The sequence below is a fragment of the Nematolebias whitei genome, chromosome 22 (assembly GCF_014905685.2).
Source record: "Nematolebias whitei isolate Nwh7 chromosome 22, NemWhi1, whole genome shotgun sequence".
Taxonomy (NCBI): domain Eukaryota; kingdom Metazoa; phylum Chordata; class Actinopteri; order Cyprinodontiformes; family Rivulidae; genus Nematolebias; species Nematolebias whitei.
In genome coordinates, this window is record NC_056519.1 from 10,303,265 (window position 1) to 10,317,202 (window position 13,938).

General features: G+C 38.7%; 1 protein-coding gene across 2 annotated transcripts in view; it reads left to right on the forward strand.

The window, feature by feature from the left end:
- Nucleotides 1–13,938, forward strand: part of grm8a (glutamate receptor, metabotropic 8a) — a 327,929-nt gene that overhangs the window by 280,762 nt on the left and 33,229 nt on the right. For both annotated transcript variants that reach the window (XM_037695788.1, XM_037695789.1), the window contains 2 exons: nucleotides 322–743; nucleotides 1,379–1,745. In XM_037695788.1, the coding sequence (XP_037551716.1) occupies nucleotides 322–743; nucleotides 1,379–1,745 (789 nt within the window). The remainder of the gene's footprint in view (nucleotides 1–321; nucleotides 744–1,378; nucleotides 1,746–13,938) is intronic.

Consider the following 13,938-nt stretch of genomic DNA (forward strand, 5'->3'; position numbering starts at 1 on the left):
AAAAAGAAAAAAATAAAGTCTAAATTTTGGGTGCAAAATGAAACGAGATTACTCGAGACTTTTGAACAATATTTTATCAAAAGCTTTCATTGTTTACTCTGTCCTTAACCATATAAATTGTGAAACTACAAACATGTCTTTCAGTAATTTAAAAATATTTTCAGGTGAACTACTAATCAAGAATTAATTTGGATTTCCTTTGAATTATTTAAAGCTGAAAATATCAAGTCAGATGAACAGGAAACGTCAAGTGACACATTACAGCTCAAGTTATTTTTATGAACATTTTAAATAACACATATTTGCAACTTTCTCCTTCAGGCTTCAGAGTTTACATGCGAGTTGTGTCCCTATGAGATGCGACCCGACACCAACCGCACTGGCTGTGTTCCGATTCCCATCATCAAGCTGGAGTGGCACTCCCCCTGGGCCGTCATCCCCGTCTTTATCTCCATGCTGGGCATCATCGCCACCTCATTCGTCATTGTGACTTTTGTTCGGTACAACGACACGCCCATTGTCCGAGCATCTGGGCGGGAAATGAGCTACGTGCTTTTGACTGGAATCTTCCTGTGCTACGCCATAACGTTCCTGATGATCGCGACACCGGATGTGGGCGTGTGCTCACTAAGGAGGATTTTCTTGGGCTTGGGGATGTGTTTCAGCTATGCTGCACTGCTCACAAAAACAAACAGGATACATCGCATCTTTGAGCAAGGAAAGAAGTCCGTAACAGCGCCCAGGTAACAAAGACAGTAAAGGCAGTTTTTAGACAAAAACACATATTGCATCAAAACAAACTGAACTTCTAACTTCTTTTTAATAAGTTACTTGTGGTCATTACTCTTTATTTTTTATACATTATACAAATTATGAGCCCACATTCACGTAATGTTTTATTTAGTTATTGTGACTCTTGCAGGAAACATTTAGATGGCTCAAATGTTAATGCAGGATTTAATCAAACTGAGACTTACTGTTCTCCACATCTGCAGTTTGTCCTGTAAAATCCAGCTGAAGGATTTTTTATATAAGCTCATTTTTCTTAATCGTTGCATTATTCTGCAGTAGAAATAATCAAATTTTCTTTTTTCTATGCTCCTGTAAAATTTCACCACAGCTGAGCCTGAGGACTGGATACTTTTATCTCTTGCTTCAGAATTGTCATCTTTCCCCTGAACGTCACTTTAACATTGTCGTTTTCTGAGCATGTGTAGCTGATTGTAGGAGTCATATATATTTTATTAAACTGAAGTCTGCATGAAAAGCAAGCTTAGTATGCTCTCACTTTTTACTTGTTAAAAAGTTTTTTCTACAGGCCTAATGAACATTTACCTGCTATTAATGCTGCATCGCTCTCATATCTGTCTCTCTGCAGGTTCATCGCTCCAGCCTCCCAGCTTGTCATCACCTTCTCCCTGATCTCCGTTCAGCTCCTCGGTGTCTTTGTCTGGTTCACAGTGGACCCTCCCCACACTGTAGTGGACTATGGCGAGCAGCGGACCCAGGACCCCATTGCAGCTCGGGGAGTCCTCAAGTGTGACATCTCGGACCTGTCTCTCATCTGTTCCCTGGGTTACTCCATCTTGCTCATGGTGACGTGCACGGTTTATGCCATCAAGACGCGAGGTGTGCCCGAAACGTTCAACGAAGCCAAGCCCATCGGATTTACCATGTACACCACCTGCATCATCTGGCTGGCGTTCATACCAATCTTTTTTGGCACGTCACAGTCTGCAGAAAGAGTGAGTAGCTCTATTTGAATACAGTCCTCATTAACAAACAGGATTTTGCTATTATTTGAATGTATAGTCACACTCATGCATAAGATTGTGAAGCAATGATTTTGCTGCAGAGCATTGCACTGTAGTTGAAACAAAAGACTAGTGGTTATAATGTTATGGCTGGTTAAATCATGTTTGACTGCACTGATATGGATAAATTCATAAATCAGGGTATTAACAATATATATTGGGGTAAAACCTTCACCTTTAAGTTTTCAGCTTGGATTTTAGTTTTCGAGTCAGACGTTGACATTTGGCAGCTGTAACAAAACGTGTTTTTGATCCCACCTTTTCCATCCTTTACGACTACAAATCACATCTCTTTCTGTCGAGGCACACTGTAAATGTGTTTTTCCAGTACTTTTACTATTGACAAAGAGTTCAGCATCTCCTGACAATTTTCTATGAGTACAAAAGGATTTTCTGACTGCTGAATAATTGATATAAGTTCAGGTCCAGGCTTTCAATGGGTTGCAGTGGATATCTCTCTTTCTACTTGTAGTTAATTTTTGTATATAATGATTGGAATAAAATGTTACGATAAAGGTGCATTGATGCATTCATGCATCCTAGGGTTATATAAGGGTTGATGTGTTTTTATAACATTTAAGATACACCATTGGTACTCTATTATATTATTTTCATGAATGATACAAATTAATGCAACAACTCTAAACCTAAAAAATGGTTTAATCATGGTTGAAGACAATACTTATATTTGGTTTATCAATCTCAAATCCTGTGTCTGGAAATGAGGAGTTAATCTAGGTTATATGGTGCATAACAATTCTTAATAGAAGCAAGAAGTTGTTTTATGATTCTCCTGTAAAATCTAACAAGGTACATATAGAATACTTTATTGCCCCCTGCTGAAGGTAAAACGATGATAATGGTTTTGCTTGTGTCTGTGTGCATGTGTGTTCTTAGTATGTAAAATAAATAGCAACATATATCTCATATGCCAATGGATGAGTTTATTTAAACTTTAAAAAAATAATCATCAGATGTACATCTACAACTGTCAATCCATTCCAGGTTGGCTGCCTAAGTGACCTTAGCAAACACTGATATGGTCATAAGTCCGTGGAATTTGCACATATTGAGCTAAACCTTAGTGTGGTAGTGGATGAGAGCCATTCCCAACACATAGATGGTAAGTGGTAAATTGACTGTCCTTATATAGCACCTTTATATCTTATCAAGATACTCTAAGTGCTTTACAACACAATCTGTGCCCTCATTTTACCCATTCATACAGCACTCTACTAGATCTATACAAAGACTAATCAGTGCCTTATCACATTCATACACTAATGGGACACACATCGGAGGCAATGAGGGGTTTAGTATCTTGCCAGGGACACTTGGGCATTCAATTTAATTCAATTCAAAAGTACTTTATTAATCCCAGAGGGAAATTATTTGTTGTTGTAACTCGTTATCCTCATTTCATTAAGAGATGTTATAGATACTGATGGCTGTAGGCAGGAAGGATCTCTTGTAAAGGTCCATCCCACAGTGGATCCTAAGAAACTGGCTGCAGATGCCGTCCAATCCGTCCACCCAGACTCGGCTGGCCTCTTGGTTCCCCTCGGGCTGTAGGACTGCCCAAATGCAGGGCAGAACTCCTCCCAGAATGATGGCCACTCCTCCCAGCAGTCTGCCGAGCTCCTTGTCGCTGTGAACAGCCAACTGTAGGTGCAGAGGGACGATCCTGTCCTTCCACTGGCATGAGCCGTGTTTCCTGCTAGTTCCAGGATCTCAGTGGTCAGGCACTCGAGCACAGCTGGCAGGTAGATGAGAATGCGTCCATAGAACATCCTTTTCAACACATTTGAGATTTGGGGCTGTAGTTGAGATATTATTTGAGCTTTTGAGATGTTGATCACCTGCTGTTGGTTGTATAAAACTGCCTTGTTGCCATGGTTATGCATCATAACATATGTCCAAAACTAAAATTAAAAGGTATGTGGCATCTAGGGCATGTGACTGCTGGTGGAATCAAACCCCCAACTCTTGCATTGGTGGACAACTGCTCTAACCACTCAGCCACAGCCGCCCAAGTGCCCGTAGGTCAAGTGCTAACTGATTACAGGATATATTTTTAAAACTTTGGCAATAACTATTCATCAACTGTACCCGTTAACAAATGTCTCATGACCCAATAGACTTGTACAATTTATTACTTTTAGTCAGCTAAATTCAAGATGGGTAGAGGCAGGGCAGCCAACCCAGGCCCCGAAAGCCCCAGATTCAATCTCCAGCCTTTCCCACATGTCGTAGTGTCTCTGAGCAAGACACCTAATCCCCAATTGCTCCCCGGGCCCTTACATAGCTGCCCACTGCTCAATCTGGGTGTAACTCAGGTGCGATGGGTTAAATGCAGAGAACCAATTTCGCTATAGTATTGTGAACATACGATGACAACACATAGCACTTACTTACAGTCAACCGACCTTAGGAAATACAGCTATAACTCAGCCAACTTTATAGATACTGAGCTAAAATTTGATGTAGTAGTAACCGAGCATCATCTTTAACTTAAAACTTTGGCGTTTCCTGTTCTACACTGTCTGTTAGCAAAATGTCTCATAAACTACTGAGTGGACATTGGATGTACATCTACAACTGAGTACCTTTTAGAGTCAACATATATCATATTAGCTAACAGAAAAATAGCTATACAATATCACATTCTGTTTTACAGATATTGAGCTAAATTTGGCACGATAATAGATTACGTCATCCTCATCACGTTCTCACATTACTGACAATCACCCGTTAGATTGTTAGGAACGTTATTTATAAGGTTTGTCCATAGCTCCGCCTTCCCATAAAACGTTTTTAGAATTCTGGCACGAAAAGACACAGCTGATACGCATTCCTTCAAACAATGCTAGAGTGTTAGTAGTGATGCCTTTTTTTTAATAATAACAATAAAGAGTTGTTTTTTTCCTGACAATGTTTTCCTTTGAGAGGCAGGCCCTAAAATAAGCCTTCACAAGATGTTTATATTAAATTCTAATGAACTTAAAGTAACAGCAAAGAAAAAAAGTGATATATTCAGCAATCCCACGCACTCCCTGCATGCATTAGATTCCTGTAATATCTCACACGTTCAGGTCTCAAGTCTCAAACCCAACAAGAAGGTGTCCTTTCATTTGAACGCTTTAGTAACATGGTTTTAAATGCACACAAATGTCAATAAAGCTAATCGGATTCATAACACCACACAGAGCGAGCTACTGTGTGCCACCAAATTTAATGCTGCAGTGAGTTATTGATTTCATTTCTTGATGGTGTGACTGTTCTGGTTTTAACAATGAAAACACTTCTCATACTTATGAGATTCATGGCAGAATATTGATTGCTGGTGTCATTTTTTGTATTTCTCAATGCTGAACACGTCTGCTTTCATAAAGTAAATGCAGATGGAGTAAACCAATACACAGGCAGGCATGAGTGTGTTTAAGAAGTCCCGTGTCCTCTTGTCATCACATATACAGAGTTAAATTTAGACATCTAAAGCTGTTTAGGAAGCATTTGTTGCTACATCCAGAAGTGTTTTTGTTCCATAAAATGCAGGTCTCGTGATCTTGCATGATCAATAAAGCCATGGATTGTGTCTTCTAGAGGGCTCTCAGTTACTGTTGCACCAGTTTTTAGCTTAGTTTCTGTAAAACACCCTGATATATAGCCATTTTTGTGTGTAATATAGCTATTATTAAGCTGTGGTGATCAGTTTGCTTTGGGTTGACTCCAAAAATAATAATTTGCAGATGTACGAATAATAATTACTTTTCTGTGAGTTTAAATAAATTATAGTGTTTCTTGAGATATTAAAGGTCGAGGTTCTTTGTCATTCGCACCACATGTGGTACATGTGGTGGAACGAAATTTTGTACACAGGGTCCCAGTTACATCCAACAAAAGTATAAATTGTAAAAGAAAAACAATAAGAAGATCTAAGATATGAACTAAAAAATAAGCTACTAAGAATACGCTAAGCACTAATGGTACAAAACAATACGCCAAACAGCAGCACGAACATGAGTCTGTGTGAGCAGATGAGTACGAATGAACACAGCAGCATGAGATCAGCAGCACATAACAATCAAGTGGTAGTGATTTTTTTCACAGTGATAAATCATCATTAGGGATTCATGTCATTCATTTTGCGAACAAACGCGCAGCGTTGACTCCAAAAAACAATGCCAAGGTTTGAGCGAAAGTTCCAGGAAAAGTTTATGTTGGGGGTGATGCTCAGCTACTACCACACCAAACTTTAGCTCAATATTTTTGAAATTGACTGTGTTTTAGCCATTTTTGTGTTTGCTAATATATTTTCTGTGTACTCCATATTACTTTGGATTGACTGTAAAAGTTAATAAGATGTAGATGTTCATTCAAATCGGTTCAGTCTCACACACAGACCAAAACATTGCTTCACCTTCAGAAGTGGGAAACGCAAGTAAAAACCATTACTGACTCTTCAAGTCAGTCCTTCCTCTTCCTCTAAAGGCAGTCGTCTCTTACCACTGCCTCTTTCTTCGTGTCAGTCAGGTAATTTTCATTTCTGCCTTTCCCTATGTCTGAGCCTGTTTGCCTTTCAGTGACGGTGCCAGCCTCAGTCACAATGCAAAAAGCTCACATCAAAGTGATCCTGTCTAATCACACAGGAACGAAATCCTACTTTCCTTGGCTGCTGCGTAGTATTATCTTGCTCATTCTGTCTTTTTCATAAAATACTCATTGCTTTTTTGGGCGGGGTGGTGGTGGTGGTAAAAATTTAAGTGATTTAGTTTGTCCCCTTTAGTAAATGACTGTTTTTATATCATCAGATCCACATGATAAAGTCTGACAGGTTGAAGATGATAATAGGGTCGTTTGTTTGCGTTCAACACATGGAAGCTTCATCTGGCTAATTGTTTCAAACAGGTCATCTCCTCACTGCTGGCAGCTTTTTTTAACCTTTAAGCCACAGAGTGTGAATGATAGAGCGAGCATCTGACTTAATGCTGTTTTATTGACTTCCATGCCTCATGGCTTCTGTAGGGTGTGTTCATGTGTGAAGTCGTGTGCATTTTAAGACCTTATAACAGTATATCAAGTATACACAATATTTGCTACATCTCAGGGAGTATACAGAACCACATCTATGCCATGTTTGCTTTCCTAATTAGCATGTTCACCAGCTACTTCATGCGTTTCTGTATTAGTGTGTTGGAGTTGCACGTTAGGTTTAATTGGGATATCCACCAGTGCACATTTGCACATTTTCATGTGTTATTTCTAATTGGAATATCCTCTGGAGTGTGTGTGGCAGCTGGCTGGCTAACAGAGAGAGGAGTGAAAGGAGTAAACAGGTAATGATGTGACTTGCTGATGGGGCTTTAATGAGGAGAGCTTCACAGAGTGCATAGTTTTTTGTTTTTTCATTTGTGGGTATAACCATAGAAGAATTAGCTGGAGCAAAATTCATGCACTGATTAACTTTGAATTCAAATTATTATCAATAAAACGCCTTTCCAAATATGTGTGCAGTTCATACATGCAGCAAAAGTTCTACAGTCACAGCTGCACTTTTTTCTATGCCCTCCAAAATGCCTAAAAACTTTCACCTACTCAATGGACTTCTGGCTCATTGGTTTGCTTTCTGTGCAATCAGTGACGAGAAGTATTTTATGCATCCAGCAATCAGTTCATGTTGATGGTAACAAGCGCTTCTTTGTGTCTGTTGTGTTTTTGGACAACCTTTTTTACTCTAGTGTTAACTCCACATATTTTGGACTGGATGTATTTAATAAAAACATACAAAAACTCAGTAGATTAAGACAGAGAGACTTCGGTTATAATTTTCAGCATTCATCAATTAGCACAAGTTAAGAATATTGGAAAAGATAAAAAGGGACACTCAATTAAATTGTGAGCAAATTAAAGGCAAACTAGTAATTTTTTTTTTTAATTGTCTTTTTAGTGTACTTTGTAGTTTTGATGAAAATGTTGTAATTTCTTGACTCCTGGGCAGTGATCTTGACCAGATATGGTGTTGTGTTTAAGCCCTGTATCATGGTGGTGCGACTGATGCATTGTTGCCTTGCAGCAAGTTGATTCTGATTTTGAAACTGTGCTGGAGGCTTTTTTGTGTACATTTTTCTATCAGTACTATGTTTTTCTCACAGTTCAAAACCATGTAAGTTTGGGTATTTGGAGATGCTAAACTAGGTGTGAGTGTGTGTGAATGGCTATGGTCTCTATGTGGCCCTGTGATGGACTGGCAAGCTGTCTGGTGTGTGGCAATTGTGCCCTGCCTGTTGCCTGCTGTGTGCTGGAGGTATGTGGCAAGACTTTGGAGGCTGTTAATGGGGAAGAAGAGTGTTTTAGTCCGAAGGTTGCTGGTTTATTTCCTGGTTATAGTACATGTGGAACACACAGAGCTCTACTTTCCTCCTGACATGTTTGTCAAACAAATGTGGTTCTTCAGATGCACTCGTTTCTTGAAGTTTTCAACTGCAACCTTTGGGCAAAGGGTTTGTGGTCACCAGGCAGTGCAGCCTCTGTACTGATCCCGTTTCAAACACTCGGCTGAATACTCGGCATGGCTCCGAGTCACAGCGGGCGGAAAGAAAAAAGGCAGCAAAGGGCAAAAAAAGGCCACGAGTGTACAGGAATAGGTAAATGAAATTGAAAGTATTAAATACAGAGACAGACATGAAGGGAAACTAAGACTGAAATGTGTGAGAGGGGTGGTGGTGGTGGGGATTCCTAATCATTACAAACCAGTATTGTTTTAAAATAGGTCATGCTTCTATGCCAAGGAAGGTGGCTTCAAACAGCTTGTGCTGCACCCTGCAGACATGTTAAAGGTTGTGTGGTGCAAGTATGTGCTTCTCTGCTCGTCTCCCCTGCTGGAAAGCCCTAACCACAGGCTATATTCTCTTCTCAGCCACCTCTCTGTGCAAGTCACATCAGTGCCACCTCTCTGTGCAAGTCACATCAGTGCCACCTCTCTGTGCAAGTCACATCAGTCCTTTGCCTGAGCCAACGAGCAGACGCTCACTTTTTCTCTCTTCTTTATATGGATGTCTCTTTTTTCTCCCTGTGAGCCACATCTGTTCTTCAGATGTGTGGTCAACTTATCTCTTGTTTCCTATAGTGGAAAAGGCACCCATTTTACTTCTCCCTGCAAGCTCACACACTGTGAGCATTTGTTTGACTGCACCTCCTTTTGCAACAGATGTCTCCTCTTGAGTCTCTGTGTGCATCATTTACTAGCATTGTCATAACTGTTTTTTGTCTTGAGCATCATGGGAAAGGACTCTGGGAGGTTAAAATTTGTAAATGCCAACAAATAAAAATGTCCCCTGAAGGAAAACAAAATCATTCATTCTAAGTATTTTTCTAATCTAGACATGAACAATGAGTACTTGATTATGTCTAACCTACAAAGCTCTCAACAATCTAACTCCCTCTTACATTACAGAGCTTATTGTTCCATATTTTCCTAACCGAGCACTTTGCTCTCAGACTGCAGGCTTACTCGCGGTTCCTAGAGTTTCCAAAAGCAGAAAGGGAGGAAGATCTTTCAGTTATCAGGCTCCTCTCCTGTGGAACCAACTTCCAGTTTCTGTCTGTAAGGCTGACACATTATCCAGTTTTAAGACTGGACTTAAGACTTTCCTTTTTGATGAATCCTATAGTTAGGGTTGGCTTGTTATGCTGCCATAGGCTTAGACTACTGACGACAAATTGACCTCATTTCCTTAAATCAGTTGTTAAAATTAAATATATTTCATTTGATACTATTTCTATCTTAACATGTGATTCTTGACCTGCCATTGTGTATCTGTTCCTCTCAAACCCAGCCAGTCGAAGCAGATGGACGCTTGTCCTGAGCCTGGTTCTGCTAAAGGTTTCTTCCTCATGAGGGAGTTTTTCCTTTCCACTGTCGCCTTCTTGATTGCTCAAGATGAGAGTTATCTGATGGAGTAAAATTCAAAGCATTCTGCTCCTCAGATAAATAGTTTTAACTCATGATTTTTTATATATAAATGTTTATGTTCAGTGCCTTGAGACGACTCCTGTTGTGACTTGGCACTATATAAATAAACTGAATTGAATTATTAGTTAAAGAATTAAAAATGGTGAGAAAACTTGTGAAAATGTAGATTATGTAAAGACCATTTCAAACTTTTCCATCCACTCAGTCTGCCACTTCATTGAGAGGTCTGTGTGGCATCTGTAATTGTTTGCAAAAGTCCTTTAGCTCCTGTGTACACCTGCATCATGCCCAGCTTTTTTTGATTGCTTGGACTCTACCTGCTGACAGTGCCAATAAAACTAATTTGAAAGTGGCATTAAACTCATGATTTTCATGATTTTGATGACTACAAGCAGAGGATGACGAACAAGAACGCACGTGTTGAGGAAATACAGCGTAAGGAGATGACTTATTTATAGTTGGATGTGTTATTACTCAAAGATGACACTATGAAAAAATGAGGTATATTCCAAGTGAGAAATCCCTCAGTTCTTTCCTTTTCAATAGATGGTAAACCAGCAATTAGGGTAGGGTATATAGTGTAAACTCAAAAGAAACGCCGAGCTTCAAAAACAGGATAAATACAAGTGTGTGCTTGTCAGCAAGGTCGGAAGGAAGTCACTTGAGTTCTTCAAGATCTCTAACTCCCAGTATGTCTTTAATGCATCCCCTCACACAAAATAGTCATTCAAACACAAACTATGAAGTGCTACAATGGGACATTATCATAAAATCAAACATGGCTCTCAGTCACAGCACAACATTGAACTTCAACATATAACCAGTATCTGTCAAAGTTGCTATCTTCAAAACAAACGTACCAGATTTCAGCACTAAAAACAGTGACACCTTTATGTCATGCTTCAGTGAAAGCAAGTGGTGTTTGTTATTGGATATTTTACTCTGAAGATGTCAACTTAGTTTAGCACTTCAATAAAATCCGCTGAAATTAATTATCTTTGATGACTGTTACCAACCTTAAAACCAAAGCAAGAATCATAAAAAATAAAAATAAAAACTCCCGTTTAAAGGTAAAACATTGCATTTCATAAAATACCCTTCATTTTCGTTCGTGGGCAGAATAGTGGGTCATTTGGTAAAGCTGTTGCCTTTCAGCAAGAAGGTCGCTGGTTGAAATCCCGGCCCGGGACCTTTCTGGGTGGAGTTTGCGTTCTCTCGGTGCATCCATGGATTTTCTCTGGGTTCTCCAGTTTCCTCCCACAGACCAAAAACATCCATGTTAGACTGATTGATCACTCTGAATTGTCCCTAGATGTGAGTGAGAGTGTGAATGGTTGTTTGTCCCATTTGTCTCTATGTGTCCTTGTGATGGACTGGAGACCTGTTCAGGGTGTCCCCTGTCTCTCACACAATGATAGCTAGTTATGGGAACCAGCTACTCCCTGAACCGAAAAAGGAAGAAACTGGTAAAGATAATGGATGGATGGATTTTTGTTCTTTTCTTATTGATGTTTTTCTCCATTTTTTCAATTATTTGTAAGGACCACACCTAACCATACTTTCAAACAAGTAAAAGTACCGTATAAAATCTGTTCCTTTCCTTTACACGTCCATTTTTGCCCTTTAAAGTCGTACATTTTCCGTGATTTATATTAATGTCTGACGACAGATTTATTGCTATGGTTATAGTGGAGAAATCAAGGTGGCAAAGTGAGAATAATACTCAGGAAAGGATGGAATGCACAGAGTGAGATGTGAAGAATACTTGACTTATGCTTTACGGCAAAAAGAGAGAATGAATCACAGTGAATAGGCTGAGTGAGCGTGACATTAGAGACTTTAAAGTAGATTGAGAAACTCAAGTTTTGGATTGATGTTACTCTCAAACATGGAAGATAAATGATAATACAGTGATAAACGCAGATCACAGATCAGGACATAAAACCACAAGATAGACAGACAGATTGAGATGTAGAACCATGGAAGATAAGAAAATTGTCAATCTTTTAAAATATAGAGCAACGCCCAACATATTTATTTCATGTGTTTTGTTCAGTAAGGTGCAGTTATGACTTTAGACCATTACACCATTCTGTATGAAAGAAATGAATATATGGGTAACTTCATCTTTAACTGTTGAGAAAAACTTAGTCAAACAGTTTTTGCACAAGATAAACTCACCATGGTAATATTATAGACAGGACTTTCAAGATCTCTTTCATATTCCAATATTCAAAATACAGAAAGATCAAGCAATGTATGTCCAGAGTGTGTGCAAGTATACAGACAATGCTTAATAGTGTGAATTAATTCAATTGACAAGTATTTAAAAAAAGAAACTACTCACAAGAAACAACTAATTTGCTTTTACACATTAAATACGTTGAGTTTAGAACAAATAAATAAAACATGTTTATTTTGTCTGGACAAATGTTACCACATATTTAGGAGTGTTATCACCCGAGGAATTAAACTGTTGCCTCTTCTATTCATTCTTGATTCGGTGGAAGAATGTTGTCTTTGAGATGGTAGTGTACTGAGGGTTTTCCTCTGGTATTCCCTCATCAAAATAGTCTCCAGGGAGACCCCAATGACTCTCTGTCATTCTAACCACAGGTCTTCATGTCAGTCAAACTGAAGTTACCACACTAAGAATTGAAGCAGCTTGTCAGGATGCTGTTAATAGAGCCCCTGTAAAAGGCTGAGTGGATAAAAGAGGGAATATTCAGTCACATTATTCTCCACAGTAAACTCTGCTGAGCTTTATTGGTCAGGTCCGTGGTGTTGAGAGTTCATGAGATTATCATTGATGTATACTTCTTAAAATTGGGATAACGTATAGACAGTGTGATGGTTTATAATTGTGTTTGTTGGCACTAAGAGACAAAATGCTGAGCTCACTATCAGTTCTACTTCTGTTCTGTAAGGTGGTTGAGAAATATTCCACACATCTGTTTTTGAATGCCTGCAAACTGTTGCAAAGAACTCACTGTGGTGATACTATGCTATCTCTTTTTGGTGTAGTGTTAGCAAGTAAAGTTAATACTAAATCAAACAGAGGGTCATCTTAACATCTTTATAGGACTGCATTTATTTAAAGAGATTTAAATTCACCTGCTTAAGTTTATTCGACTGCTTCAGTCTTTATTGGGTTTTAAGAACATATGAGCATTGTTCAAGTTCACCATGGTATTGTGCATGTGTTTCATGCAGTGTAATTTAGAGTTTTGTTGCAGGTGAAGGTTTTTCTTTCCGCATATTATTGCACATAAAGGGAATTATGTCTACAGAGGTCAAAATTTCAACGCTTAATGCTGAAAACTATGGCTTATTTCAAGCTCAAACTAAATTAATGTAGCATTATTTTAAGTGGCACCTTTTGCTTTAAACAAATATATTGCATGACCTGTTACAGCTCAGGTCCTCATGCAGAGTATGTGTCAGAAATATCTCAGCTACTAACATGCCAAGTTTTTAAAACTGACTGAGTTATAGCCATTTTTTGTGATAACAACATAATTAGCTGTGGCAGCTTTCTTGTGTCAGGTTACTCCAGAAGTTCAAAATACAGATGTACACCCAAGGATTGGTTTGATTTTGTTTAAATAAAATCTATCCAATGGTTCTTGAGAAATTTTTGCTAACTGACAAACAGACCAAAAAGTAGATACATGATTACAAGAAATTGATCTGTTGTGTAGTCAAGCTATTTATTGTTCTGGTAAGAAAAAGACATCAGACTTTCAACAGGATCCAAGACAACTGCTCCTGATTGAATATTGTTTGTTTTTCCTCTGTTTTCTTTCAGTATTATCACAACTCATTTTATGCTGGGTACATAAGAGACATAAGATTCCCATTAGACATGTGAGGTGAAACAAAAACATATGCTTTATCTTAAATCCAAGTAGTTATAAAGTGATTCATATAGGATGTTCTTTTTTTACATAGTGCTTTGTGTAGCACACATTACCAAGGGACTTTATCTCTAGAATTGATCTTATTCTATATGCAATTTTACTGAGTAGTTGAGCATTTCATTCATTATCTCAGAGCCCAGATAAACTCAGACCCCCCCACCACCACCCCCCCCCCCCCCCCCCACAATCTCAAAAAAACCAACTCTCAAAACACAAAAACCACAAATCTATC